Source organism: Microplitis demolitor, chromosome 6 (assembly GCF_026212275.2).
Source record: "Microplitis demolitor isolate Queensland-Clemson2020A chromosome 6, iyMicDemo2.1a, whole genome shotgun sequence".
Taxonomy (NCBI): Eukaryota; Metazoa; Arthropoda; class Insecta; order Hymenoptera; family Braconidae; genus Microplitis; species Microplitis demolitor.
In genome coordinates, this window is record NC_068550.1 from 16,878,898 (window position 1) to 16,906,235 (window position 27,338).

At 30.4% G+C, this 27,338-nt stretch overlaps 1 protein-coding gene across 3 annotated transcripts; it reads left to right on the top strand.

Moving 5' to 3' along the window:
* The first annotated feature begins 943 nt into the window (after positions 1-943).
* LOC103574402 (uncharacterized) lies at positions 944-26,498 on the top strand. Of its 3 annotated transcripts, none has more exons than XM_053739897.1 (8): positions 944-1,192; positions 19,847-20,051; positions 20,969-21,063; positions 21,766-21,992; positions 22,821-23,071; positions 24,391-24,738; positions 25,506-25,645; positions 26,118-26,498. In XM_053739897.1, exons 2-8 carry the CDS (start codon positions 20,003-20,005, stop codon positions 26,484-26,486), a joined length of 1,479 nt encoding a protein of 492 aa, XP_053595872.1. In that variant the 5' UTR covers positions 944-1,192; positions 19,847-20,002; the 3' UTR covers positions 26,487-26,498. The 3 variants fall into 3 exon arrangements, with proteins under 3 accessions (XP_053595872.1, XP_053595873.1, XP_053595874.1); XM_053739898.1 differs by lacking the exon at positions 944-1,192 and adding an exon at positions 2,858-2,893; XM_053739899.1 differs by lacking the exon at positions 944-1,192 and adding an exon at positions 11,660-11,750.
* Positions 26,499-27,338: the final 840 nt, after the last annotated feature.

Consider the following 27,338-nt stretch of genomic DNA (forward strand, 5'->3'; position numbering starts at 1 on the left):
ATTATAATAATAATTATCTCACCTTTGAAACTTAAGATAGAATGCTCCATTTTTTAGTAAGGTAAATAATTTATCTGTGAATCTGATTTATTAACGCAACTATTATAGATTTGAAAATACTTGTAGAAATTCTCATCAATTGATCATATTAACTAAAAAGAAAACAATCGACATTCTATTGATCAGTATGAATTCAAATGTAATCAATAATGTAAATTCTAAGCATTATTCCATCATCTATTATAGATATATTCTATTATATATATATATATATATATATATATATATATATGTAAATCAATTTTCTTACCATACGAAAATCGATTTTAAAACAGGTTAAAATTTTTTTCACTTATTTTCCATGAAATGAATGAGTAATTACTTAGTACTCCATTTGCGAATCTACTTACGGCCATATACAATGAGTATTAGAGTGCAGAAATCAAAATAAAAATTAAATTTTTTAATTATAATTTTTATCAAGTAACTTATTAAATTAAATTTGTTAAAAGTAGTACTAATTCTATTAAATAATGATTATGATTGCTCCAAAGTTTAATAAGTAAATAAGACACGTATATGTTACACATTATTAATTGTGGTCTAACATAATGACTATATTAACTGTTACATGCTATACGTTGAGTAATAAGTAAGGTTTATTTTCATGAAACGTTGGTCGACTTTGAACACGACCAACAAGGGTATCTGGGTACGTACCCTAATAGCTGCTTTATCTTTAAATTGACGGTATTTTGATGTTGAAACTACCTGAAATTTGCTGCCCGAATTTGCCGACAATTTGACAGCAAAAGTTGAAAATAAACATTTGCGGTTAATTTTTCTTCAATTTAAAGGTAACTTTTTATGAAAAAAAATCGGTAATGTTAATTCTTATTATTTCAGAAAGTAAGCGAATTTATACATAAAATTGTCTACAATTCGGCGGTAAAAAAATACTTCACAATTTTTCAAGTCAAATTTGCCTGAAAATTGAGGACAATTTGTTTCTAGTCAACTTTTGAAGTGAAATTGCATTCTGATTTGGGCAGTAAATTTATGTCAAATTTAATAGCAAGTGGCATACAATTATCGTAAAAAATGGAAAAGACCAAAGTTGTCGGAAATTTGACGAAAAATTCAAGGAAACTTTTGTAAAGTAAACTTTTGCCAAATAAACTGTGCTATCAGGGTATTTATATTTTTTTTTCAATTACTCAATTAATATCAATAATTAATTATAATCGATTATCTATCATTCACCATCAAACGATTTTACATCGAATTGTATTAAAAAAAAGGCATACTTGAAAAATGGAGTGCTGAAAATAATAAAAATTAGATCAATTTTTATTTTTTATTTTATAAATAAACAAATAACCATCAAACTATAATATTGGACTATCATACACCATCAAACAACCATCAAACGATTGCAAAAAAAAACTCGCAATTACTCATTATGGGATGCTAAATGTGACGTACCGAAATTTTGTCCGTTTTGAATAAACGGTCTGGCGCCTGCGTGCACAAACCCAGCCTGAGGAGCTGTTCCAGGCACGACAACATTTAATTATTATTTATATTTTGACAATTATTTAAATCTATTATTTTGTTTTAATTTGATCTCGATATTTATCATCATCTAATATCGTTTATTATTATTTCTTATTATTTAGTATCACGCGTGGGCGACCGCATACGCTATATAAGGCTGTTTCGCGTCTCCGTCGCGAAATTTCAGCTAAGTATACGTTATAACTTTTTTTACGCAATCACCATCGTACATAAGTTCGAATAACATTCAAAAATAACCTCAAAAGCGTGTTTTAGTCGGTAAAATGGATCTTACTGACCGCCAACACAACCTAATCGACAGTCAAACCAAGTTGACTTAAGGGCAATATCAAAACAGACGATAAAACAGAGCTTACCGACTGTAGAACTGAGGGCAGTCGATAAAATAGCGGTTACCGACTGCCTGTATATCTATTAACCACCAACGGGTTACCCTCCGTCGGTAATTTCGTACGGGCTATAACCTACAATCTTTTTAATCGGGGGAGGAGGGGGCTCGAACTACCCCTGCTAACCTACTCATAACTTTAGCAGTAAATTTTTTTTTTATAATGTGAACAATCAAAAACGCGATTATTAACAGTGGATGGAACTTCAATTTTAAAATCAGTACAATCGATTTTTACTCAAGTATTACTGTGCTTAGGATAAAAAAATGTTGGCATTGTTGTTTGAACAACATCAATCCTTGGCCAAAAAACTAAATTAGTCGTTAGGCATATATGAAGATACACAAAAAGTTTTTACCCGATATACAAGCCATATAGGATTATATATAATCATATGTGGGTGTATATGAAAAGATACAAAAAATATATAAAATTTTTAACCGATTTATAATCCATATGAGATTACATATATTCATGTATGATCATATATGAAGGAACATGAAAAAATTTAACATGATTTTCAACTCGTGTAAGATCAGATATGGTCAGAAATGAACATATATGATAATACATAAAATTTCTGACATGTTTTTTAACTTGTATAAAATCCGATATAGTCAGGTATGGAAAGACATGAAAATTCTTTACACGGTGTTTAACGCATATGAAATTAGATGTGGTCTAGTATGAACATATATAATAAAACATCAAATTTTTTTACATGATGTTCAACTCATGTAAGATCGGATATGGTCAGATATAAACATATATCAAGAGACATAAAAATTTTTTTATTCATACCTGGAAATAAAATCTATGTGTCAATATATCATCATACATGAACGTATACATCAAGCTAAATTTTTGTACTCAATTCATCTAAGCGTCAAATACAAACATATCCTGAGTGATACTGCAATATCGCTGTAAGTATAGTTTTCAATACCACGTATCTACAATAACAGCAAATCTGAGTTCTCCTGTTTACGTTACGTAGAACGATTTTGACTTGATTTGAAAAAAAAAATTTCTTTTGAATTTTCTTTGACAACAATATTTCTCAAAAACATGATCTGATTTAAGGAATTAACAAGCCTCTCGAATTTCACCTCAACGATCTAAATCGGTTGATCCGTTCAAAAGTTATATAATATTTACATACGTATGTACATAGGTACATGCATACATCATCCTGAAATTAGACAGAATAGTTTCCTAGGATCTCAAAACTTAAAAATCTGTCGAAAGCTCGTTAGTAGTTACTAGGGTATTCTCCTCGCCGCTATTGTTCTCGAACAATGGTGTCTGGGGCCCTCGTCCCCCTCGGGGAGAGGGGAACTGGGCCAGACGCCATCGATTAGAAAAGCGTGCGTGGGAGAATACCCCAGAGTCTTTTTATTTTTTTATTACAAATTTTTTACAAATATTTCTTATGTCTAATGGTTACATTTTTTATAATATTTTTTATAATTTTTATGAAAGTTTTACAATTATTTCTTACGTCTATTGGTTACAATTTTTTTTATAATATTTCTTATAATATTTTTTTACATTTTTTATAAAATTTTTTATATTTTTTTTTTACATTTTTTAATAATTTTTTTTAGAGTATTATTTATAATATTTTTATCCATCATATTCGTCAAATATTTTTTTTATCTTCAATATTTTTAAAGAAAGGCCTAGTATCGCACTTTTATAAACACAGATGTTTTTATAAAACATATATTTTTATGAGTCACCAGCTTTTGTGTTCGTTAAAAAATGATGCAACGAAATATCACGGGACTAGAAAATATTTAGAAGCTGAATGGTAGTGTGACTCTCTCAATAGTATGTTCGTTGAATACTTGTGGCCCCTACGAAGGACGCTGCGCGTGTCATATAACGTTTTTTATGTATCAATAAGGGTGACTCATTGAAATAAAACTTGTTTTTAAAGAATGAAAATGAAGATTGTAGTCGTGGCTGCGAGCCGATGGACACAGTTTAAACATCAATTTAAAACGTTTACACTGTATTCCATGGGTTCGTAGCCTCGCCTACAATCTTTTTTGAAGAAAAAAATGTTTTTCGAATATGATTAGGTATTATACAAGTATATATATATATATATATATATATATATATATGTGTGTGTTAAAGGCACATAAAAAACTTAGAAATTATATATATTTGATGCTGATGAAAAAAAAAAAAAATAGATATTTAATACTACTGGAATATAAAAACGAAAGATAAAAATAGTTAAAAACAATGATATATATCAAGTGCATTTTTTTTTTTAAACCAAAATCATATAAGTAATGAGTGCGTATAGTTAAAAAAAAAAAGTTACATTTGCTTACGTACTAAAAAGACTTCTTACGTGTTTTTTCGTTACAATTTTGAATACTTGAACTCGTTGACAATGAACACTTTTTATTATACTTATTTTTAATAATAGCACGGAACATTTTCATAACAATTTGATCATTTATTTTTGTATTTCTTCCAAACTTTTCAAGTAGCGACTCATAACAGTGACCATCACTAAGCCAATGCAACAAAACAATGCAGTAGTGCCCACAAACATTGCTTGATAGATCTTGAAGTTGGACGCGGTTCCACGTATATGTTCGGCAATCTCTCGTAAAGCGATGTGTGATTTGCTCATCAAACGGTGGTAATTCATAGCTGTCGAAGTAGAATCCTCGCCCATCCTGACTAAGATGTATTGCGACCCAGTGGGTTCCGGGTCTTGCATGATCGTCTGTGTTGCAAATGAGTGCACATTGTCTTGTCCACACCCATGGTACTTCGTCTGCGGCGAAAACACCGCCGACCGTGACGTTCGTATTTGGTAAGACTTCAAGTAACTCTGACGTGTTCATTAAACGTTGCTGCTTCTATAGCTCACGTCTTCCCCCTTCTGATAAGATGGCGGCGGTGATGTCGCTACTAGCGACCCAACGTTTTTACGAATTACAGTGCTGCCCCTAACACACACGTCACTGCTTCTACCACACACGTCCTCCCCTTCTTGGTAAGATGGTGGTTTAGATATTAAATGATCATTAGTTGACTCTCCTTAAAGAAGGCCGTACATACATATGTAGTTCGCAGAAAAAATATTTTGTTTTAGACGTTACAACAGAATTTATAACGTTCTCTTCTATTTCACGCGTCCCACGGCGGAGTGTGGTTGGCGCTCAATAGCCGTTATGGCTCTCCGTTGGTCGAAAACTGAAAATAAAATAAACCCAGAACCAAATATCCCACCTGGAGATGTCCTGAATTTCCCTGGACTGGCTGCTCCGCTCAGGCTGGGTTAGAAATCCTAATTGGGCGCCGGTTCGTGTGCCCCACGAACAAAATCAACTCAAAAAAACACAACGGAGAAAATGAAAATGAAAATAAAATAAAATGACAGGATAGCGATTTCAGAGTTAGGAAAAAGGATAGCAAGAGAAAGATAGCACTAGTATAAATAAATAAAATTCAAATAAATACCGGGTTGGTGACCATTTGTTTCATTTATATTTTAGGTAATAAATTAAACATTCAGTGGTATCGCATATCACAAATAACCCATATCACTGATAATAATAATAATAGTTCACTGACAAAATATTACTTGTATGCGTATACCAATTATAAAAAAAAATAATGATGATGAATAACGATAAGTATCACAAGCGCTGAATAATTTACCACAGGTAAATAATAATTTTACTCGCCCACGAACATAACAAAAATAATAACATAAGTATTAACGCAAATGACAAAATAATTATCTGATACCTTAACTCAAAAACAAATAGATACCATGATGATCCAACTCAACACTAAGTAATACCTCAGATTAATAATACTCAAATAAATAATAATGTATAACTCAAATTACTGAGATGTTATAATTCATAACAATTACCCAGGTCAATACTACGCAATAAATCAAGTTGTTAATATTTAATACACAAGGTAATAATGATTCTCAGCTCAAATTAATAATAATTCAGAACTTAAATCCCGAATATTTCATAAATAATACATAAATAAATAATAATTTATAATTCAACTTATTAATAATTTATAAACCAATTCAATAATAATTCATAACAATACTCAAACACTAATAATTTCTAACTCATATTATTAGTAATCGATTCGCAAATTACTAATATTTCTTAATTCAGATTAGTACTATTTCATAAATTTTACCAATAATCATTCATAGAAAATCAAAATATTAAAAATTTATAACTCAAAACATTAATACTCAGCGCTGATGAATGCATACATATATACATATATCAGAATATCGAGGCCCAGTCGCATATGATGGTAATCACGTGGCATAAAATAATAATAATAACAAAAATATTTTTCCACAATAAATATTCGCTATTTAAATAATAATAGATAATCGTGATTAAATTTTTATCATCCCCTGGGCTCGATTATTACTAATTTTATTCGTATGCTTGTAATCACAACCTAATAATACCAACAATAATACTTTATCAACTATGTGATATTCCCACGCTTGCAAATGGCCACCAACGCGGGAATGCAAAGTTACACGCCAATGAATTTACCAAAGGTACTTACAGTCGTCGTTGTAGTACGATCGGCGAACAGGCTCCAACATCAGTTTTTCGCTATCCAGTGGGTTTCAATATATTAAAATATCGCTCTTCGATATTAAATTAATCCAAACTCAATTAAATTAACAATGGTATATATCAATGCGAGACCACTTAAGCAAAATTTTAGAACGCAGCAGCCCACCTTGCTTGTACAAAAGATTATCCACGTCTGACCATGGCAGCACGTGAGTTTCATGCCGGCACCTCGGCCGGCCATATTGTATATTTTCATCTCATTTTAACCCACTGGAGAACTATCTCCGTCGCATGTTACTTCCAACTACTGCCAACGACAACGTACCCGATGTCAATTGTGTAACATTGCCAATTCCCGACGTCAAATGCCCAATTACCTTTTATGTTATTAAATTAACAGTAATTTAAATTTAATAAAACGCTTTGCTGGTTTTGAATCAACTGAACTGTTTATTTCAATCATTCACATACATTTATTCCCTAAACAGAATACATTTACTAACTTAGGAATGACAACAGATAGCGCTGCTGGATATATGTAATTTTGTTACAATTATTTAACACCCTGACCTAACAAAATAAACGAAATTTCAAAAACAAAGTAAACAGTTGTTATAATCAAATATATATAACATACACTACACTTTTGAAATACCCATCATACTTAAAAACTTGTAATGTTTGTCTTTACATAAGCTTTTGGTCAATATATCAGCTGGCATATTATTTGTTGACACATATTCAATTTTAACTTTATTTTCTAAAACACATTCTCTTACATAGTGGTGCCTGATATCTATATGTTTTGTGCGCTTGTTGTGAAACAATGAATTAGAAGCTAATTTAATTGAGCTTTGGTTATCACTATACAAATGCAGTGGCATATCTACATATTGTACAAGTTCTTTTAGTAAATTCATTAAATAAGTGCCTTCTTTACAAGATTCAGAAAAGGCCATGTATTCTGCTTCTGTACTAGACAGTGCTACAGTTTTTTGTTTCTTAGATTTATAGGACACTACAGAATTTGACATGAGAAAGCAAAATCCAGTATATGACCTTCTATCAAGTGAAAAAGAAGCCCAATCTGCATCTACAAAGCCATGCATATTACAGTTGGTTTTCTTATATACAAGACCATAATCTCTAGTACCTTTCAAATACTTTAATAAACGTTTTAAATGCTTCCAATGTGTTTCATTGAAACAATTATTATATTGACTTAAGAAGCTTACACTAAATGCAATGTCTGGTCTGGTAAGTACTGACAAATACATCAAACTACCTATTAATTGTTGGTATGGATAATTTTTATTCAAACTATTATTCATATTCTTTTCCAACTTTAAATTAATTTCCATGGGAGTGTCAGAAGATGAGCAATCTGACATATTAAATCTCTTAAGAATAATATCTATATATTGCTTCTGGTCTACAGTAATACTGTCTTTGTACACATTTATATTCATACCGAGACACTGTTTCAACTGACCTAAATCTTTGATTCTAAATTTTTCAACTAACTTATTGAGTAAGAGTGTATATTCATTCTGACAATTATAGAAAACAAAAAAATCATCCACAAACAGAGCAATGTATACTTTAACACTTTTATAATTTTTTATAAAAAGACAGGGTTCATAATCAGATTTTTTATAGCCTAACTTTAACAAACAATCCTCAACTCTAACATACCAAGCTCGTGCTGATTGTTTTAGACCATAAATTGCTCTCTTGAGCCTTATAACTTTGTTATTACAATTATCAAATTCTGAACATTCTGGTACTTCCATGTACACAGTTTCTTTTAAAACTCCATTTAGAAAGGCTGTTGGAACATCAAGATGGTTCATACATAAATCTAATTGAACACTTAAAGCTAATAACAATCTAAATGTAGAATATCTTAACACTGGCGAAAAAGTCTCATCAAAGTCAATACCTTTTTTCTGGGTAAAACCTTTGGCCACAAGCCTGGCCCTGTAGCGCACTTTACCATCACTGTTAAGTTTCTTTTTAAACACCCACTTAGCTTTGAGAACAGTTTTGTCTTTTGGCCTATCCACTAGCTCCCAAGTGTCATTATCACTAAAAGATTTTAACTCTTCCCTTATTGCACACTGCCATTGTTCTTTTTCCGAGCTATTTAACACATCACTAGTAGTAAGCTCTTTACCCGCTATTTCCACACACATGCTTGCAATATTATAATAGTCTGGTTTGCGTCTCACACGTTTTTCAGGCAAATTAGTGTCACATTGTGTGGGGAGGAGATCCAGGTCATCTGGTGATAAAGTATCACAGTAACTATCATCAGTTTCAACCGAAGTTTCATTCGGTATGAATGTCTCATCCATCGGGTTGTCACTGGTATCCTGTTTCTCACTTACAGAGTCGTGTTCCTCTTCTGCTTCTTCAGGTGGTCTGCTCTCATCAATGGTGATGGTTGTCGCGGAGCTGTCATCTGTGTTCTCCATGACCACGACATCTCTGGCTGTAATAACATCTCGTGCTACTGGATCATATAAGCGATAGCCCTTGATATTCTTAGAATACCCAACTAGGAACATTTTCTTCGCTTTTTTGTCCAATTTCTTGCGTTTTTCTTTAGGGACATATACCATGACTGGGCTGCCAAATACACGCAGATGATTCAACTTTGGCTTTCTGCCCGTCCATATTTCATAAGGAGTTGTCTTGTTACCTATACCTGCAGCTGGTACACGATTTAGTATGTACACTGTCGTATTTACGGCCTCTGCCCACAGGTTCTTCTGAAATTGGGCATCAAATAGGAGACAGCGAGCTTTTTCAACTATGGATCTGTTATATCGTTCACATAGTCCATTCTGCTCTGGGGTGTAACTATTTGTTTTTTGATGTACTATGCCACACTGTCTTAAGTAGTTCTCCATTTCCTTGGAACAGAATTCACCTCCATTATCAGACCTTAGGATTATAATCCGTTTTGATTGTTGAGTCTCCACAAACTGTTTATATTGTTTAAAATATTTGAAGGTTTCATTCTTCTCTCGTAGAAAATAGACAGTGCACATCCTGCTAAAGTCATCGACAAACAATAAGAAGTATCTAGCTTTACCTAGTGACAGGATCTCCATTGGCCCATATAAGTCTGTATGGACCAAATCCAGAACTCCACTACTCTTGGTTGTACTGTGAGGAAATGGAAGTCTTGTTTGTTTCCCTTCACAGCAAACTGTGCAACTATTCTTGCTGATGTCACACTTGTCACTGAAGCTAACACCTTCAACTGCTCCATTCTTCAATTTCTGCATATCAGTGGCATTTAAATGTGCAAGTCGCCTGTGCCATGTTGAGCTTAATACATTCACTGATTCTGCAAATGTTACCTCAGTTTTCATATGTAATTTGTATACACCATTTTCCAATGTTGCTACACCAATACATTCATTCTGTGAGTTATATATTGAACATCCATTTTTGTGAAATTCGACTCTATTGCCGTTGGCAATTATTCTACTCACTGATAGTAAATTGGTCGTCAGGTTAGGTACATACAAAACATTGTTTACGTTTATGTTGTGGTTCTGACTACCAACACACGTCGTAATCTCTAGATCCCCTGAACACTCAACAGGCACTATCGTTTTATTTGCCACGATAATCTCCTTAATCTTCGGTTGAAAACAAATATTTGACAGCAAATTCTTGTTGGAAACCAAATGAGTACTTGCGCCGGAATCCAAGTGCCAGTCGGTTTGACTAAATCCTTTTGTGAGAAATACACTGAATGCATTCGTTTTTACTTTTTCTGTGTGCGGACATTGATTTTTAAAATGTCCAGTCTGCTTGCACTTATAACAACGAATTATTTTATTTCTCACCGATGCACCATTATTGCCGCCGCCGCCATATTTATGACTTTGAAAATGCTTTTTCGCAATAAATGCGCCTTCCGGTTTCACTTCTATACTCATATCCAATAATTTTGTTTTAATAGCGTCCGCGCTCATGTTAATACCTGAATGTTCTATTGCGATTATCATAGGCTCAAATTTCTCAGGTAACCCGGCTAACATTAATGACGCGATCCACTGGTCATTTATTTCGAAACCAGTCCCTTGCAGTTTCTGTGCGGTTTCCATAAGCTGGCTTACATAGCTGGTCATCGAATCGCAGTCTTCTAGGCGTATACTAATGAGGTTTCTAAGCAAACTGATTCGTCGTGAATATCCAGAATCGTCGAACATATTCTTTAAGGTTCTCCATAATTCATATGTCGTCGCACATTGCTTGATATGGACATATAAAGAAGCGTCGATTGTTAACACTAGTTTTGCTTTTGCCTTCATATCGTCTGCTTTCTGAACCGATGTAGCCGTTTCAGCTAATGGCGCCTTGATAGCGTCCGCCATGCCTTCTAGTACTAGCACATTTTCCACCGCGAAGCACCAGTCGTCGTAATTCTCGCGACCTTTTAACTTCGGGATATTTGCTAAATAGTTCGTCGACATTTTTATACTAACTGCACAGATAGATTACTCAAAACTTATTTTTTTTTGCGAGTACTGGGCCCATAATCTAATAAAACGCTTTGCTGGTTTTGAATCAACTGAACTGTTTATTTCAATCATTCACATACATTTATTCCCTAAACCGAATACATTCACTAACTTAGGAATGACAACAGATAGCGCTGCTGGATATATGTAATTTTGTTACAATTATTTAACAAAATTGCCAAACCAATTTATAATGTATGCAAAATAATTATAAAGTTCATTTATAATAGAATAAATTTGTTGCTGACAACTGTTGCGTCGCCGCGCATGCGCCGACCAACCACAATAATTACAAGCATATAAATAAAATGAATAATTACCTCCCAGCCTCATAAATTATTCTTATAAACTCAACCTAATCAGTAATTTTTGCTGATTTCAGCGCAGTTTTCCCCTAAAAGAAATTAATTAAGCACAAACAATACAATAATAAAAATAAATGCCAAACATAAACAAAATAATCATAAAATTAATAAGTGTAGAGACGTGTGAGCAGCGTGTGCTGCCATCTGTTGCTCACCGACCTGATGTGAGACTGCCGCGATATCTAAATATCGTGACAAATTTATCATGATGATTTCAAAATTGATTCAGCAAACCATTAGAATCTACGATAAAGAGGACAAAAGAGTGTAAGAAAATAATAAATTTTTCAGCACAATTATGCTGACATTATTGTATCAAGAAAATGCAATGTAAATTTACAAAATTCATTTGTTAAATCCGTCACGCGTTTCTGCAAACATACAGACCGGAGTTCTTGTGAAATAAATGATTTTTCAAATGTAATTTATTCATTGCGTATTGATCAATGGATCCAACATCCCTAGAAATGTATATTCAATCTTTTCCGTCATTCTGATTTACACTCAACATTGCAACGTCATATATCTAACTTTTTTTTTGCAAAAGGGAATATACTATTTATAGACATAATGCCTTAAACAATTTAACCTCTAGTAATGATTTTACATAAGTGCAGGTGACATTAAATGACAAAGTCACTATGATCTTTTCTAAATTTGTATCGGATTTATCATTAACAATTTAGGTCTTGAAGTGATAACAAAAAAATTCTTGACCCAAGAAATTGGAACTTTGTTACGTAAAATTCATTTCTTGAATCCGTGAAGTGTTTTTGCAGTTACGCAGACAAAAGTATAGATATGAAATAAATGATTTTCCAAGTATTCTTTATTAATTACGTTGTGATTAACGGACTTAATATCCCTTGAAAAATATATTAAATCCTTGCCGACATTTTAACTGACATACAACATTAGAGTGTCATCGATCAAATCTTAATTTTTTCTAGAAAAGAAATATCTCTTATAAACATAATCCCTTTAACGCTTTGATTTAAAAAGAAATTTGATGTGCATGCAGACGACATTTTGTTAGAAAATTTGGTGTGCTGTTACTCCTATTAACTTCAGAGTTACTACTAATAGTTTAAGATTTGAATATAACTTAAAAATTCTTGACACAAGAAATTGTAATTTTGTTTCATTAAATTCATTTCTAGAATCTGTCAAGAAATACAGCCGATACGCAAATAGGAGTTGAAGTGAGATGAATGATTTTTCAAGTGCACTTTACTTATTGCATTGTGATCAACAGATCTAACATCCCTTGAAACATATATTAAATCTTTTTCGTCAATTTAATTTACACTTAATATTGCAACGTCGTATACAAAACTTTGTTTTTGCGGAAAGAGAAATATCTCTTATAGACTAATGCTTTAAACATTTTGATTCTCAGTAATGAGAGTCATATCATGTCATCTGCGAGTGCCGATGACAATGTTGGTGTGCTGTTATTTCTATTAACCTTAGAGTCGTCATTAACCTCTTAAGCCTTGAATTGATAACTCAAAACTTCTTTACCCAAGAAATTCAAATTTTGTTCCATAAAATTAATTTCTTGAATCCATCACGTGTTTCTGCAAGCACGCAGACAGGAGTTAATGTGAAATGAATGATTTCTCAAATGCATTTCATTTTTTGGATTGTAATCAATAGATTGAACATCCCTTGAAATATATATTAAATCTTTTCTGTCATTTCGATTTACACTCAACGTTACAATGTCATATATCTAACTTTTATTTTTTTAGCGAAAAGAAAAATATCTCCTAAACTAATCAACGGATAAAAAATTGCTCAACACGAAAAGATCAGTTAAACTTTAGGGATACTCTAACATAAGGGAAATTTACTATTTATATTTTAAGCAATTTGGATGGCTTGAACTGGAATTATAATCCAATCATGCGTGGATGACTCACTGAATTTAACGATAAGAAATTCCTTAACTAATTTAGTTTTTTTAAAAGTTTCAATTATTTTATGAATTTTGATATACACAGAAACAAAGGATTTCTTGGCACAAGAAAAATTTGTCATAATGTAATAAAAACAAAAATATTCTTGGGACTTGAAAAAATTTCTTACCGCAAGAAATTTCTTCTCGGCTCAAGAAAATTTTTTCTCGCCCCAAGAAAATTTTTGTATTCAATTTATAAAGTAAAAAATTTCTTAGGGCAAGTAAAAAGTTTCTTGAGGTATGTAAACATTTTTTGCGCCAAGAAATCTTTTTTTCTGTGTAAGTATATCTATTAGAATTTAATGTACAATAAAATTTTTCTGACAAGACTTTGATTCTGGTCATCACATATGTTATTTATGTTCGCTTACTTCTCAGATATTAAATACGAGTTTCTTTTGTCATTCATAAATCGTTTATATCAATAAAAGGTTGTCAGATTGACATTCTTCAGTACCTCTGATATCAAAACAATTTTATTCCGAGGATCTTATCATTTTATCTTGATTCTCGCGCAAAGACCTCTTTAGTTGAGGATTGAAATATTGTAAGAAGGTAATGGCCATCTTTAATATATTTTACGTGCATGTTAGTAGGTTTCTAAACAGAAATCAGAATATTTTCATAGCTAAAGATTTCAATGTATGATATAATTTTCCGTCAACGTAGAGGTTTTAATAAAATTAGTTTATTTTTATTTTTTTTTATCTCTATTAGAAAGTTTAATATTCTTTAAAGAGTTCATGAATTGCGATAATAATACTTCGATTAAAAAAGTCTCTAACCTATCAATTGATCTGAGGACAATAAATTCGCGATAGTCAATCAAAACAACTTCCTGAAAAATCTAAAAAAACAAATTCTCCAATTATGAATTCAAAATTTCGTCTGAAGAAAAATAATTTTCTGCTATACATTTTTAACTTCCCGCTAAGAAAATCGATGATTTTCAAAAATTTCGGGAAGTTATTGTTCTCACCCTGATTTGCGAAAACCGAAATTCCAACAGATGTCGACGTTTTGAGGTTCTGAGAAGCTATTCTGACTTAATTTAAGATGATGTCCGAGTGTATGTATGTATGTATGTATGTACGTACGTGCGTATGTATGTAAATATTCTGTAACTTTTGAACGGATGAACCGATTTTGATTGTCGAGGTGTCATTCGACGCGATGTGTTGGTATGTAAAAGCTAAGAAAATTTGAGCTTGATCAGTAGGGTACGTTCGGAGATATTTCAAAAATAAAATTTTTTCGAAAAATTTTTTTTTGAATAACTTTTAATTCGCTCGATGGAATGATTGCAAAATATAATAAGCTCTAAAACTTTATAAGCCGCGTCGAATGCCACCTCAACCGTCGCAATCGGTGAATTCGTTCGAGAGATATCGTTGGAGAAAAAAATGGTAAAAAACGTTATTTTTCGAAAACAAAAGCATACAAAAGTATTTTCGAGCTTGAAGAGCTCGAAAATGTATCCACAACAACTTTTCGAGCTCAAGGAGCTCGAAATGGGTGAGAAATTTTGGGGCTGGCCCACAAGTTCAACTGACAGGCCGATTTTTTTTCTTGTAAAAAACACTCTATTTCGAAGAAGCTTATTTCAATCTTCCATAAAGTTTTTTTCTATTTCACTAAGAAAAATTATAAATTTTGTACAGGTGAGTTTTTGGGTGAAAAATTTTTGATAAGTTATTTCATTTATTAATTTTTCAATAACATAATAGTCATGTCTACTTTATTTATAATAACTAAACTAAAGAATAACATCATTTGAATAAAATAAAAATTATTTCAATCAATTTGACAACTTCTTCAGACAAGAATATACGATCTCGATAATATTGAAAATGAATATGCGTGCATCTAAAATATTTCCGTAATATAATTCGAATATAATAAAAATATTTATCAGCAGAAGCATTTAAAAAAAAAAAAACTGAGAAGCGCTTGACCCAGCAGGCAACCCATAAAACTTCCTACTATTTTCGAGCTTAGTGTGCTCAAAATTTTGTTCATTTGTGCATTCTTGAACTTATAAGAATTTTAGAATTTATAAAGCTAGAAAATGTAACTTTGTCCCATCTTTTTTTAAAGATATATAAACAAATTGATACTATACCACGCGAAGTAGGCGAGGGGTAGCTAGCTCAAATATAAATAGAAAATTATTTTATAATTTATTGCGTACAAAATCGTTTAAATGAATTATTGTGAATTAATTGTTCTCAGATCCCAGGTCTTGCCATGCATAAAAAATATTATTATTATTTAGAATTTTCAATTATTTATTATTTGTTACAGATCATATATATATCGTTATATTCATAATCTGCGATTATTTATCAAGATAATTCCAATTTTTACAAAAAATCATCATATTAATTGCAACATCAAAATCGAAGACACGTTATTATATTCGTTAACGTCATTTATCTATTATTTATATGATTGGTCAATACTATTTTTTACTAACGTGTTACGAGAGCTGCTCTTGGAAAACCAATAGTCCTTAAGAAAGCTTGGAGTAATTAGTTTAAAATTTGCATTTATTATCAAAAATGAATCATGTCTGTCCATTTTGTGAAAGCCACTTTGGCTTAAATGATCTTATGTTACACCTCAAATCTCAACATAAATTTCAGAAAAAGGATAGATGTGATTGTTGTCACTGTAAACATAGTTTTAGTGATATTTACAATTATCTAAAACACCTTAAAAAGGAACATTCTGATGAAAGTTCTATAAATACACCAAAATTTAATAAAAATTTCTGCTTAGACGATAATTTATCTGAAAATCATCATCAACCATCAGAATGCTCACCACCATTAAAAAAACATAAATCTAACAATAACTCATTAAAAGCTCATTATCTCGCCACAATCTCAACGTTATTACCTATTTTAACGAATTCAGTTTCAACTCAAACTAAAATTGACCCCGAATCATTTGCTGATAAATCAACTTCTACCACTCATTTTAACTGTAATGAAACAGATTCACAATTAAATGAAAAATTACAAAATTACAGCCGTTATGTTCATCAGATAATATGTGATTTTGTAGTTAAAATATACAGTAAAGCAAAGATTCCTCGATCTTACGTAGTCGAAATAGTTAACCTAGTCACTAAGTTATGTAGGGAAATACTTGATAACGTTGTAGAATCCATAGATATACCACCGATCTACTATTCTTATGTGAATTCAATAATTTTATTAACCCGAAATGCAGTTAAAACTTTTAATACTGAACATAGTACAATGACTGTTTTTAAAAATATCGAAATTTTTGTTGCCCCGAAATCAATTTTGTTAAAAAACATTTATAAGCCTAGACTCATTAACAAACGAAGAAAAATGACTTTTTATAAAGTTACTATAGAAATTATATCAATAATATTAACTTTAGAAAAGTTTCTTTCACTTCCTCGTGTTTTAGAACTACTTTTAGAACATTTGAAAAAATTTCAGTCGAATCTCAAATTTAATTCTCCTTTACAAGGACAATTATGGGTAAAAATAAAAAAAATTTAAAGGTAAAATTGTAATACCATTAATATTATATTATGATGATTTCGAAATTAAAAATCCTCTTGGATCACATCGGGGGAATCATAAATTAGGCTCTGTTTATTTTTTTATCGCTTCTCTCCCCAAAGAATTTTAAAGTACGCTGCAAAATATTTTTCTCGCTCAATTGCATAATACTCGAGATTATAAATATTTAAACAATAGAAAAATATTTTCAAATATTAAAAATCAATTAAAAACGCTAGAAAAAAATGGAATTATATTTACAATAGATGGACAAGAAACTACTATTTATTTTTCGCTACTGGGTATAATCGGGGATAATTTAGGATTGCATGAAATTTTGGGATTTACTATGAATTTTAAAGATGCAAAAGCTCGAAATTGTTTATCAAACAAGGGCATTAGAGTAAAACAGTGTAAAGAAAATATAAAATCTATCCGAACTAAAGCTACTTACAACAAACACTCAAAATTACAATCTAATGGCATTAAAGAAACGTGTATTTTTAATGATTTACTAAGTTATCATGCTATCGATAACATGACTGTTGATATTATGCATGATTTTTATGAAGGGATTTGCCGCTACGTGATGGGAAAAGTTCTTAAAAATTTAATTAAAAATAAATATTTCACTTTGAAAAATTTAAATTGGAAAATCAAATTTTTTTATTATGGTTCTTCTCATGGTATAAATATACCTCCTCCTATCAAAATGACAGCATTAAATAAAGGTATGCTGATCATGTCTGCATCAGAGATGAAAACACTTATAAAATATTTAGGTTTCTATGTAGGAAATTCTATTTCAGAACAAAACAAAGAATGGAAATTATTTACCTATTTACGAGAAATGATTTACATATTGAACAGCTCTATTTATACAAATGAAAAAATTGAAAAATTTAAAAAACTAGTTTCTTTGCATCACGCACTTTACATAAAAATCTTTGATCTTCCATTAACATTTAAATTTCACAATATCGTTCATTATCATCGGTTAATGAAGTCTTTGGGTCCTTTAAATAATTTTTCTTGTATGCGCCCTGAAGGGTTACATAGCTTGCTCAAAACGATTGCCCAATCAATTAAGTCTAGGGTAAATCCAGCTCATTCACTAGCGATAAAATATCAGCAGCATTTATCACTAAGATTTTTCGATAATAATTCGCTTTCACCAAATATTTCGTGGAAATTGTCAGAGCCGAAAAATCTTGCAGAGATAAAAGAGATTAACGCCTTCAATAATCTAATACCAGTTTCTTTATCACAAGGCATAGTAGCATCATTGTTAGAAATTTATGGCAGTAGGTACGAAATTAATCAATGCTTAATAATAGATAATGACGATGATGAGAACTTGCAATTCGGACGAATCCGATATATTACTTTTATTGATGACAAAAGTACTGACAGAGTAGCATTTCTTTTCACTAAAATGAAAACGGTGTCATTTTCATATCGTTTTCAAGGATTCAATGTACTAGATACGGAGGATTGGGGAATCATATTTCATAAAGATCTTTTTGATTTTGAACCACTCAACACACATACTTTATCTGATGATTTACACTATATTACAGTGTTATAGTACTAAATTTGCCTTAATAGCTGTCAGCAATAAAATAAATCGAAAATGATCGTTAATTTTTTTTTTTTTCAACTTTTCTTATAATTATGAAGTTTTTCTTGTTAAATAAAAAAGATGTAAATTAATACTATAAATTTCTCTTCAATAACCGACTTTGAATGAAAGTTATATTGTATTTTTAAGAATAAAATCAGTTTCTTCATTATAACAATAAAAAATTTTCTATTCATTGTTTATTGCAGGGACGATTGAAAAAAAAATCTTCTTACTTCTACTCGATATCTCAAAAATTGAAATAGCCCATAAGATTCGCTCTTATTTCTATCCCAAATATTTTTTATGAAATTTATTGCAGCTGTTTTACAATAAGCCTATAGATAAAAATTTATTCCAATTTTGTTCCTTTTGTAAATATGTGATTTCGAAAATAAGAAATTACAAAGTGAAATTTCCGATCAAAGAAAAAATTAAAGATGCAAATCAAAAAGTCAATTTTCTTATTTTATTTGCCGGTTAAAAAAATTTTTTTTTTTTTTTAAATTCCAAATATATAATTAAAAATTTTCTTTTTCCGCTAAAAAAGCTATAAAAATCTTTTCTTTGTGCTTTAATAGACAAAAAAAAAACATGAAATATTATAAATATAAATATCTAATTAAAATTGTCAATCCGACGTTAAAATACACAAAAAAAGTATGTAAAGTGATTGTAGATATCTTTGGCTATATTGTAAACATTAAAATGGGCTAAGAAAGTTGACTTCTTTTTTCTAAAAGATATATTCTAAAAGCTTGGAGTAAATAACATATGTTATAGCATATTACATTTACAGTGCTCAAAATTATCCAAGACTGTCATCAGAAGCGCAGAATTTAATTTATCGATAACGAGTAAATCTTATAACGTGTTTGGTTAATAATATAGAGAAAAAACAATTATTGATTCTAAAGTAAATTTTCTTTATTGAAGAAAATATTCAGGAAAAGCCAAAATATCGTAGACCAAGTAAAATCTTCTTGAGTTAAGGAACTTTTCTTGTCTCAAGAAGATTTTGTTTTGCTCTAAAACAACTTTGGTTTTCCTAAATAACTTTCTTGCTCTGCAGTTTCCACTTATATTATAAGAGTAACATAACTTGTGTGAAATTATCGTTTCAATTATTTTTATTATAAGAAACTAGAATTGTCACTTGTTTTTATTATAAATAAAAAAAAAAAAATAATAAAAAATAACGATCGTGTATAATTCTATCCTTATTTGTTATTTACAGCTTTGACCCAAGCTGCCAAGTCTAATTAATTATTTGAATTAATATTAATAGCAATAACAATTTTTGCACGAGTTATTTTGTTCAATGCAATTATAGTTTCAAAAGTTGCTTGAAATTGTTTGTTAAAAAAAAAAATTAAAGGATTTTTGATTGACGATGGCCGATTTTTCTTTAAGCAGCGATGGCTTTGATCTCGAAGATACTTGTAAGTTTTTTATTTAATATATTTGTCAATGTTTTACAGTTATTAATTTAATCTAATTAAAATAATAATGAATATTATTCAAACTGAAAATGTGCGAAGAAGTACAATATGCGAAACGACTGATCAGTTGTTGAACATAGGTTAGTGTTTGTGTTAAATAAAAATAGAGATTTACTGGATTAATGACGTTTTTGTGTGAGTCACGATAAAAATTTGCACCATTAATATTTAAGCTTAATTGTGATATTTTTTTCTTTCAAAAATTTTAAATGCTTGTTCGGTTATTTTATAAAATTTTTAATGATTAAAAATTAAATTTTCAACACAAATTTCTTAAAAGAAAGGATATTTTCGTGTTCGAAATTTTTTTTGGAATTACACAGGTTCCACAATTGTCAAAAAAAAATAAATAATGCAGTGAACGAATTCTAGAATAAATTTTTAATTATTGATTAATCAATGCAATAAAAATTGTTTTGTTGTATATGTTTTAACTATATTTTACATTGGTGTTATTATCATATTTTCTTCATAATGTATCATTTCTCATGGATGTTTCAGGCTACCAATAAATTTTTGAATTAAGTAAACATGTACCATTGGTTCACGTATACTCTAAATAACCACACACTACTAATCTAGCTATACGCTAATGATCACTGATTGAGTATATTTATCCATGGCTCCTGCGAGTGTCCGCGGCGCGCGCGAGTGTGCTGGTATCCACGGCCTCTGCGAATGAGCGGGGCCCGAGGGTGCGCGCGCGCGCGCGTGTGTGTGTGTGTGAGTGTGTGCGTGTGCGTGTGTGTATATAACTAAATATTTAAAGAACTTTATATTAGATAGTAAATGGTTTCTTCAATTCACATTTATTAAAATTTTTTCAATTTGTCAACTAATATTTATAATTTAAACAGCAAATTTTCGACAATCGGTCCCAATTGGGACTAATGGCTTACCGCATTTAAATGAAAAACAAAGTCAAAGCAAATCAACCAAGGAAACAGACAAGGTATAAGATAATATACATTTTTTTTTTTACTAGTTCACAGAGAGTTCCATACAGTATGTGTCCGTTAATCTATGCACATGCATCCTGAATAATCGTTGTAGCTACTAAAATATTTGATGGAATGACATTATATCGGAACCACTTTTTTTATTACCTTCAGTAATTCAGTATCACCGTTAATGAAAATTTATTGAAAATTACTTTATAAATCGGTACCGTTGAATAATAATTGACAAAAAACAAATCAACAAGTTTTTTGCGTACCCATTCTATGTAGAATTCAAAGTTTAATCCTAATACTAAAAACTTTAATTATAATTTAAACTCTCAACACAAATTCGTAACCTGTTATGTTGGCTACAGATTTTTGAAAGCTTCGTTTCTGACATTTTTCAGATTTTTTCTGTAAATAACTGAAAATTCTCTTGACTAAAAAATTATATCATATTAAAATTGGTTGCTATTAAGCAATATGGTCCTAACCATCATTTTTTTCAAATGTTGCTTGAAATGTTATTGCTTATTACAGTAAAATTATGTCTACAGAATTTCATAAGGAAAATACCATACTGTTTTCTTCCTTTGATAATCAGTTCTATATATATTGAAATTGTTCAAAACTTTTTGTTCTTAATTTTTCTTATTTATAAAATAAATTTTGATTTTATTTACTTTCCCTGACAATAAACATTTGTTACACAGAGCGATAATGTTCCTGAGCCTGATATAAGTACATCCAGAATGGACTCATTTGCTTTAAAAAGTGCATTGTTTTTAAAAATTACTCCTACAGAATTAGAAAAGTACTTATGTACAAATTATAGTACGAAAATGATTCTACAGGTTTGCAAAGAAAAAGTTTTAACCAATCAACAGAGTGATGCGGTAGTGGATGTAATCGTAAATCAATTACTTTTGATTCACAATAAGTAAAGTATAAATTATATAAATTAATTGATTTTTTCTTCATTCCATTAATTATCCCTCACAGAAAAAATATACACTGTTAAAAAAAATTAGAAAAGCAAAAAAATTTTAAAATTCTCAGTGATTTTTTACGGGATCTGTCTCAGTGAAAAATGATGGTATCGAGAATTTGAAAAAAAAAAAAATTAAAAAAATTTCGAAGCTTCAAGACTAGTTTTCGGATTTTCAGGCAAAATAACTTTAAGAGCCCCAGTTTCCACGCAATCTAAAAACTACTGCAAAAAAAAATTTCCAATTTCTTAGTCTTTTTTTTTTTATGTTTCGCGGGTTGAGAAAAAATTTTTTTTCTGGGGCATGACAGCCCCCTCCAAAAAAAGCTTAAAAAAAATTTTTGTTTTTTTCTTTATTGAACAAAAAGATTTTAACCACAAATATACCATTTCCGTACCTTTATGATCTCATAGACTTCAAATTTATTAGAAAAAAATTTATATAGCTGATATAACCAGTTTTCTTTAAATTTTTATTTTTTGATTTTAACCACAATATAATCTATTAGCCTAAACGAGCTTTAATCCATACATGTTTGAAATTCATTTTAGTTTAGAAAAAAAAAAATTTTTTGTGTAGCAAAATTTTTTTTGGTATCATAATTTGACCGAAAATGAAAAAAAAAATTTTTTACAACATTATTGAGGGGGGCCGCCGTGCCCCGGTCTCCCCTATATTACATTTTTTCCGTGAGAAACCTTTATAGTATGTAAATTATTATGTAAAAAGTTATTTAGTAGTATTTATTTATTAAAAATTTTCATTTTGTTCTTTATTAGATGGGAACATTCCCATTTTGCAACACTGACTGAAAATATAACTAAAATTTTCACTCAGGAAACTCCATTAACTTATTTCACCGCTCCCATAAAAAAACAAGATTCCAAAACGGGACAATCGATTCCCCCTAAGGGTAAATTCTCTGATAAATTTAAAAATATTTTAAGTGCAAGTCGAAAACTTACTGGATTAATTAAAAAACGAAAGGGGTCGTCATTAAATTCATCGGAAAAAGTTCCAAGATTTACAGGTATGCATTAGACCGACTCAAAAAAATCAACTATTTTTTTTCATCAAGGACACACACACAAAAATTTTAGTGAGATATGAGACGTCAGTTAAAATTTGAGCCCTTAACATTAATATTAGGTACTCCCTAATTGCGATTTTCTATTTCCCATTTATATAATACGGGAAAAAAAATTTAGAGTTTAGAATTTTATGTCTCCGTAATGCCGTATTGTACAAATAAGCCCAGGATATATTTTTGTATAAAATTTGACACTCTACAAAAAAGTACTCTTATGATTTTTTGATAAATCCATCTGTTCGAAAGTTATTTAAGCTTGAAGTCAAATTTATGGTAAGTCTCGAGATTTTTTTACTTTCCCCGCGAAACTACCCGACTTATCACAAAATGTCATAGGACCTTTTTTGTAGATAATTTTGTTTCCTACTAATTATCTCTAATGAAGTTGTTTTAAATTCCGCATTGTTTTCTAGTTATTACCATTCTAATGTCAAGATCTTGAAATCGATCCAAACACTATTTTTTTTAAGATCTTGACATTAGAATGGTAATAACTAGAAAACAATGAGGAATTTAAAACAACTTAATTAGAGATAATTTGTACGAAAAAAAATTATCTACAAAAAAGGCCCTATGACATTTTGTGATAAGTCGGGTAGTTTCGCGGGGAAAGTAAAAAAATCTCGAGACTTACCATAAATTTGACTTCAAGCTTAAATAAGTTTTGAACAGATGGATTTATCAAAAAATTATAAAAGTACTTTTTTGTAGAGTGTTAAATTTTATACAAAAGTATATCCTGGGCTTATTTGTACAATACAGCATTACGGAGACATAAAATTCCAAACTCTAAATTTTTTTTTCCCGTATTATATAAATAGGAAATAGAAAATCGCAATTAGAGAGTACCTAATATTAATGTTAAGGGCTTAAATTTTAACTGGCGTCTTCTTTTATCCTACTAAAAATTTTGTGTGTGTCTTTGATAAAAAAAATATAGTTGATTTTTTTGAGTCGGTCTAGTATGCACTGAAAAAAAGAATTTGTCATATAGTTGACTTCGCAGGCCATTCCTGGAACTTTCTCTTATTTTCGAGCTCAATGCGCTTGGAAGTCTACCTATAACGAAAATATTGAGCTCTTCTAATTCGAAGAATTTCATAATTTCGTACCTAATATGTTTTCGAACGCTTTGAGCTCAAAATAGTAGCGAGTTTTAAGGATAGCTTGCAAGATTAACCATCGTTAGATTTTTTTTTTTACTTATTCATAGCTTAATGTAAAAATTATTTTATCATTGATATTGCCTTGGCGTGTAGATCAATCCATTGATATTCAGAGAAGCGTTAAATGGTTATCAGAAAATGATAGTCCAGAAGATGAACTTTTGGTTCACTGGGATGCAACATCGAAATACCGTAATAAATGGATAATGGGCAATAACTTCTCTCCGCTGAGTCATATTTTTACTCAATGGCCACAATTAACAGATGAAAAATTAGCACCAAGACTCGTCGATATTGACTTTGCAAATTTGTATGATTGTACTCAATTAGATAGTAAAAAATGGTTTAACTTCGTTGAAACAATTTTGAAATACCATCCACCAATATGTGACAATGGGAAAACGTTACGAGACTCAAGTAAATTAGAGAGTATTTCTGAAAGTTAGTATTTCCTTTATTATTTTCCGAGCCAGCGCAAAGCAAAAAATCGGTCTGTCAGTTGACCCTGCGAGCCAGCCTCAAAACTTCCCGCTACTTTCAAGCTTCTTGAGCTCGAAATCATTGTTGAGAATACATTTTCGAGCTCTTCGAGCTCGAAAATACTTTTGTATGCCTTGAGGTGGTATTCGACGCGGCTTATTAAGTTTTAAAGCTGATTAGATTTTGGAATCATTCCATCGAGCGAATTAAAAGTTATTCAAAAAAAAAATGATTGAAAAAATTTTATTTTTGAAATATCTCCGAACGTACCCTACTGATTAAGCTCAAATTTTCTTAGCTTTTACATACCAACAAGTCGCGTCGAATGACACCTCGACGATCAAAATCGGTTCATCCGTTCAAAAGTTACAGAATATTTACATACATACGTACGTACGTACATACATACATACATACATGCATACATACACTCGGACATCATCTTAAATTAAGTCAGAATAGCTTCTCAGAACCTCAAAACGTCGACATCTGTTGGAATTTCGGTTTTCGCAAATCAGGGTGAAAACAATAACTTCCCGAAATTTTTGAAAATCATCGATTTTCTTAGCGGGAAGTTAAAAAAAACTACCCACTAGTCATGATGAAACTACGTTTTAATAAGACTTTTATGAAAACTAACGATTCATATGTTATAGTTTGTTCTTTGAGATATTTAAAAGAAAAAATTTTTTTTTGTCTTTACTATCATTTTATTTTTTATTAAACAGATTTACGTGTCATTTCTCAATTACTATTGCTACCTAATCTCGTCGCTCCAAAAAATAGATACAAGAATGACAATCCTAGCTTAAATAATAAGAGATGTACTGTGACTGGAGCTAAAGACAGCCTGGTGGTCCTCGTTAAAGTACGTACAATCATTAAATTTTTTGTGAATTTATGTTGTATATGTAGAGAATATTTAATAGTACAAATTTCTATCTTATTGTATAAATGTGTCAGTTGAACTTAATAGAAGAACTAGATATTACTGCGATCAAATAAACAATCAGAATCAAAGGTTTATTCAGGCGTATCATAAAGCTCACAAATGATCAATATGATAAATTTTACCATTTCAGATTAAAATTGTTCACCAAAATAATCATAAATAATTAAAAAGAAATAATTAATGATTCTAATCACCAAACTATAAAACTAATTACTTCAACACTCAAAAATTATACTAGCATTTTAAATTCTCACAAGTCAAAGTTTTGCATCATAGGCATTCTTAAAATCTATCCGTATATGAATTCAATAATGAATAATTCAATACTATTGACCAAAATTTGTTTACCTTGATAGGAAATTTTATTGTATTTATATAATCGTTTCAGGATGCTAGCGAATTAGAAAAAAAACAAGAGGAAATTAAAAAGTTATCCAAAAATCAACCTGTTCAACCTCACATTGTTGCTATTGGATCTATTTCTCCGGGAAAGATAACCGAAATCTACGTTTCCGTTGACAGTTATTTTTATTCAGTTTCATCGGCAATAGAAGCAATAGATATTTGTTTCAAACTTTTTCACATACTAAATGCTGAGTATCCACCTCCAAGTTTACACATCTGGACACTTATCCAGGAAGGAATATATCACCTTGAAATTCCCAATGCCGCCCGAATCCCGTACATTGAAAAACTACTGAATCTATTGAAGAAGAGCTCAATTCTTAATAGAGATCAGAGACAAGACGACACTTAAAATGGTGATGTTTTAATGATTTCTGCGTTACTATAATACGTGTAATAGCTTTGATTTGTTGTCATGTTTGTATTCTATTTCATTTGAAATTTATTACTATTTCACATTGTTAATGTTATCAAATATTAAGATAAATTTTCTATAAATAAGAATAATCTTATCAGTTCTTTAACCAAAATTAGAACTAAACGCTTTCGCTCCTGTGACTCATGTAGACTCCGACTTTAGATTTCTATTGCCTTCTTAAACTTTAAATTTGGTCCACTAGTTGAATTCTGCTTTGAAATTTCTTCTGAATTCAGTCTCCAGTTACTCTACTGGACTCTGTCGGAGATTCCATGACGATTTCTTGATATTTCATAGTTAACACTTGGTCGCCTCGTCATTGAACAGAAATAGTCTACTTTTTTTTTTTTTGGAAATTTCTCCAGAGATTGATTTGTTTTTAAAGCAATATTAATTTTATAAAAGTCTTTTTTTTTTCGCAGTGTATAAGAAGTCCAAAATTTCTTAGCTCCAAAATCAATATTATGATGAATATGATAAAAATAATTGCTTTAAATGTAAAAAATTTTGCAATACAAATTTTGAGCATCGCTTAAAATTTTTCGAAAGAATAGACTACACTTATAATTGATAATTAAAAAGTTCAATAAAATTGTAAGAATTTTAGCATTTCTTCATACAAGAATTACAAGAAAAGATTTAAATTAGTCTTTAATTAATCAAAAAAAAAAATATTGTAGAGGATATAATAAGAGTATTTATTGTAGATACTAGCAAATTTACAATAAGAATTTCTCGCATTGCTCTAAGCCTTCCTACTGTCTAAACTACACATATTATAAATAA

Coding starts and splice junctions, on each gene's coding strand:
- LOC103574402 (XM_053739897.1), top strand. CDS start 20,003: ATGGCCGATTTTTCTTTAAGCAGCGATGGCTTTGATCTCGAAGATACT. Junction 21,064..21,765: donor CAACCAAGGAAACAGACAAG/GTATAAGATAAT, acceptor TTTGTTACACAG/AGCGATAATGTTCCTGAGCC. Junction 25,646..26,117: donor GCCTGGTGGTCCTCGTTAAA/GTACGTACAATC, acceptor TAATCGTTTCAG/GATGCTAGCGAATTAGAAAA.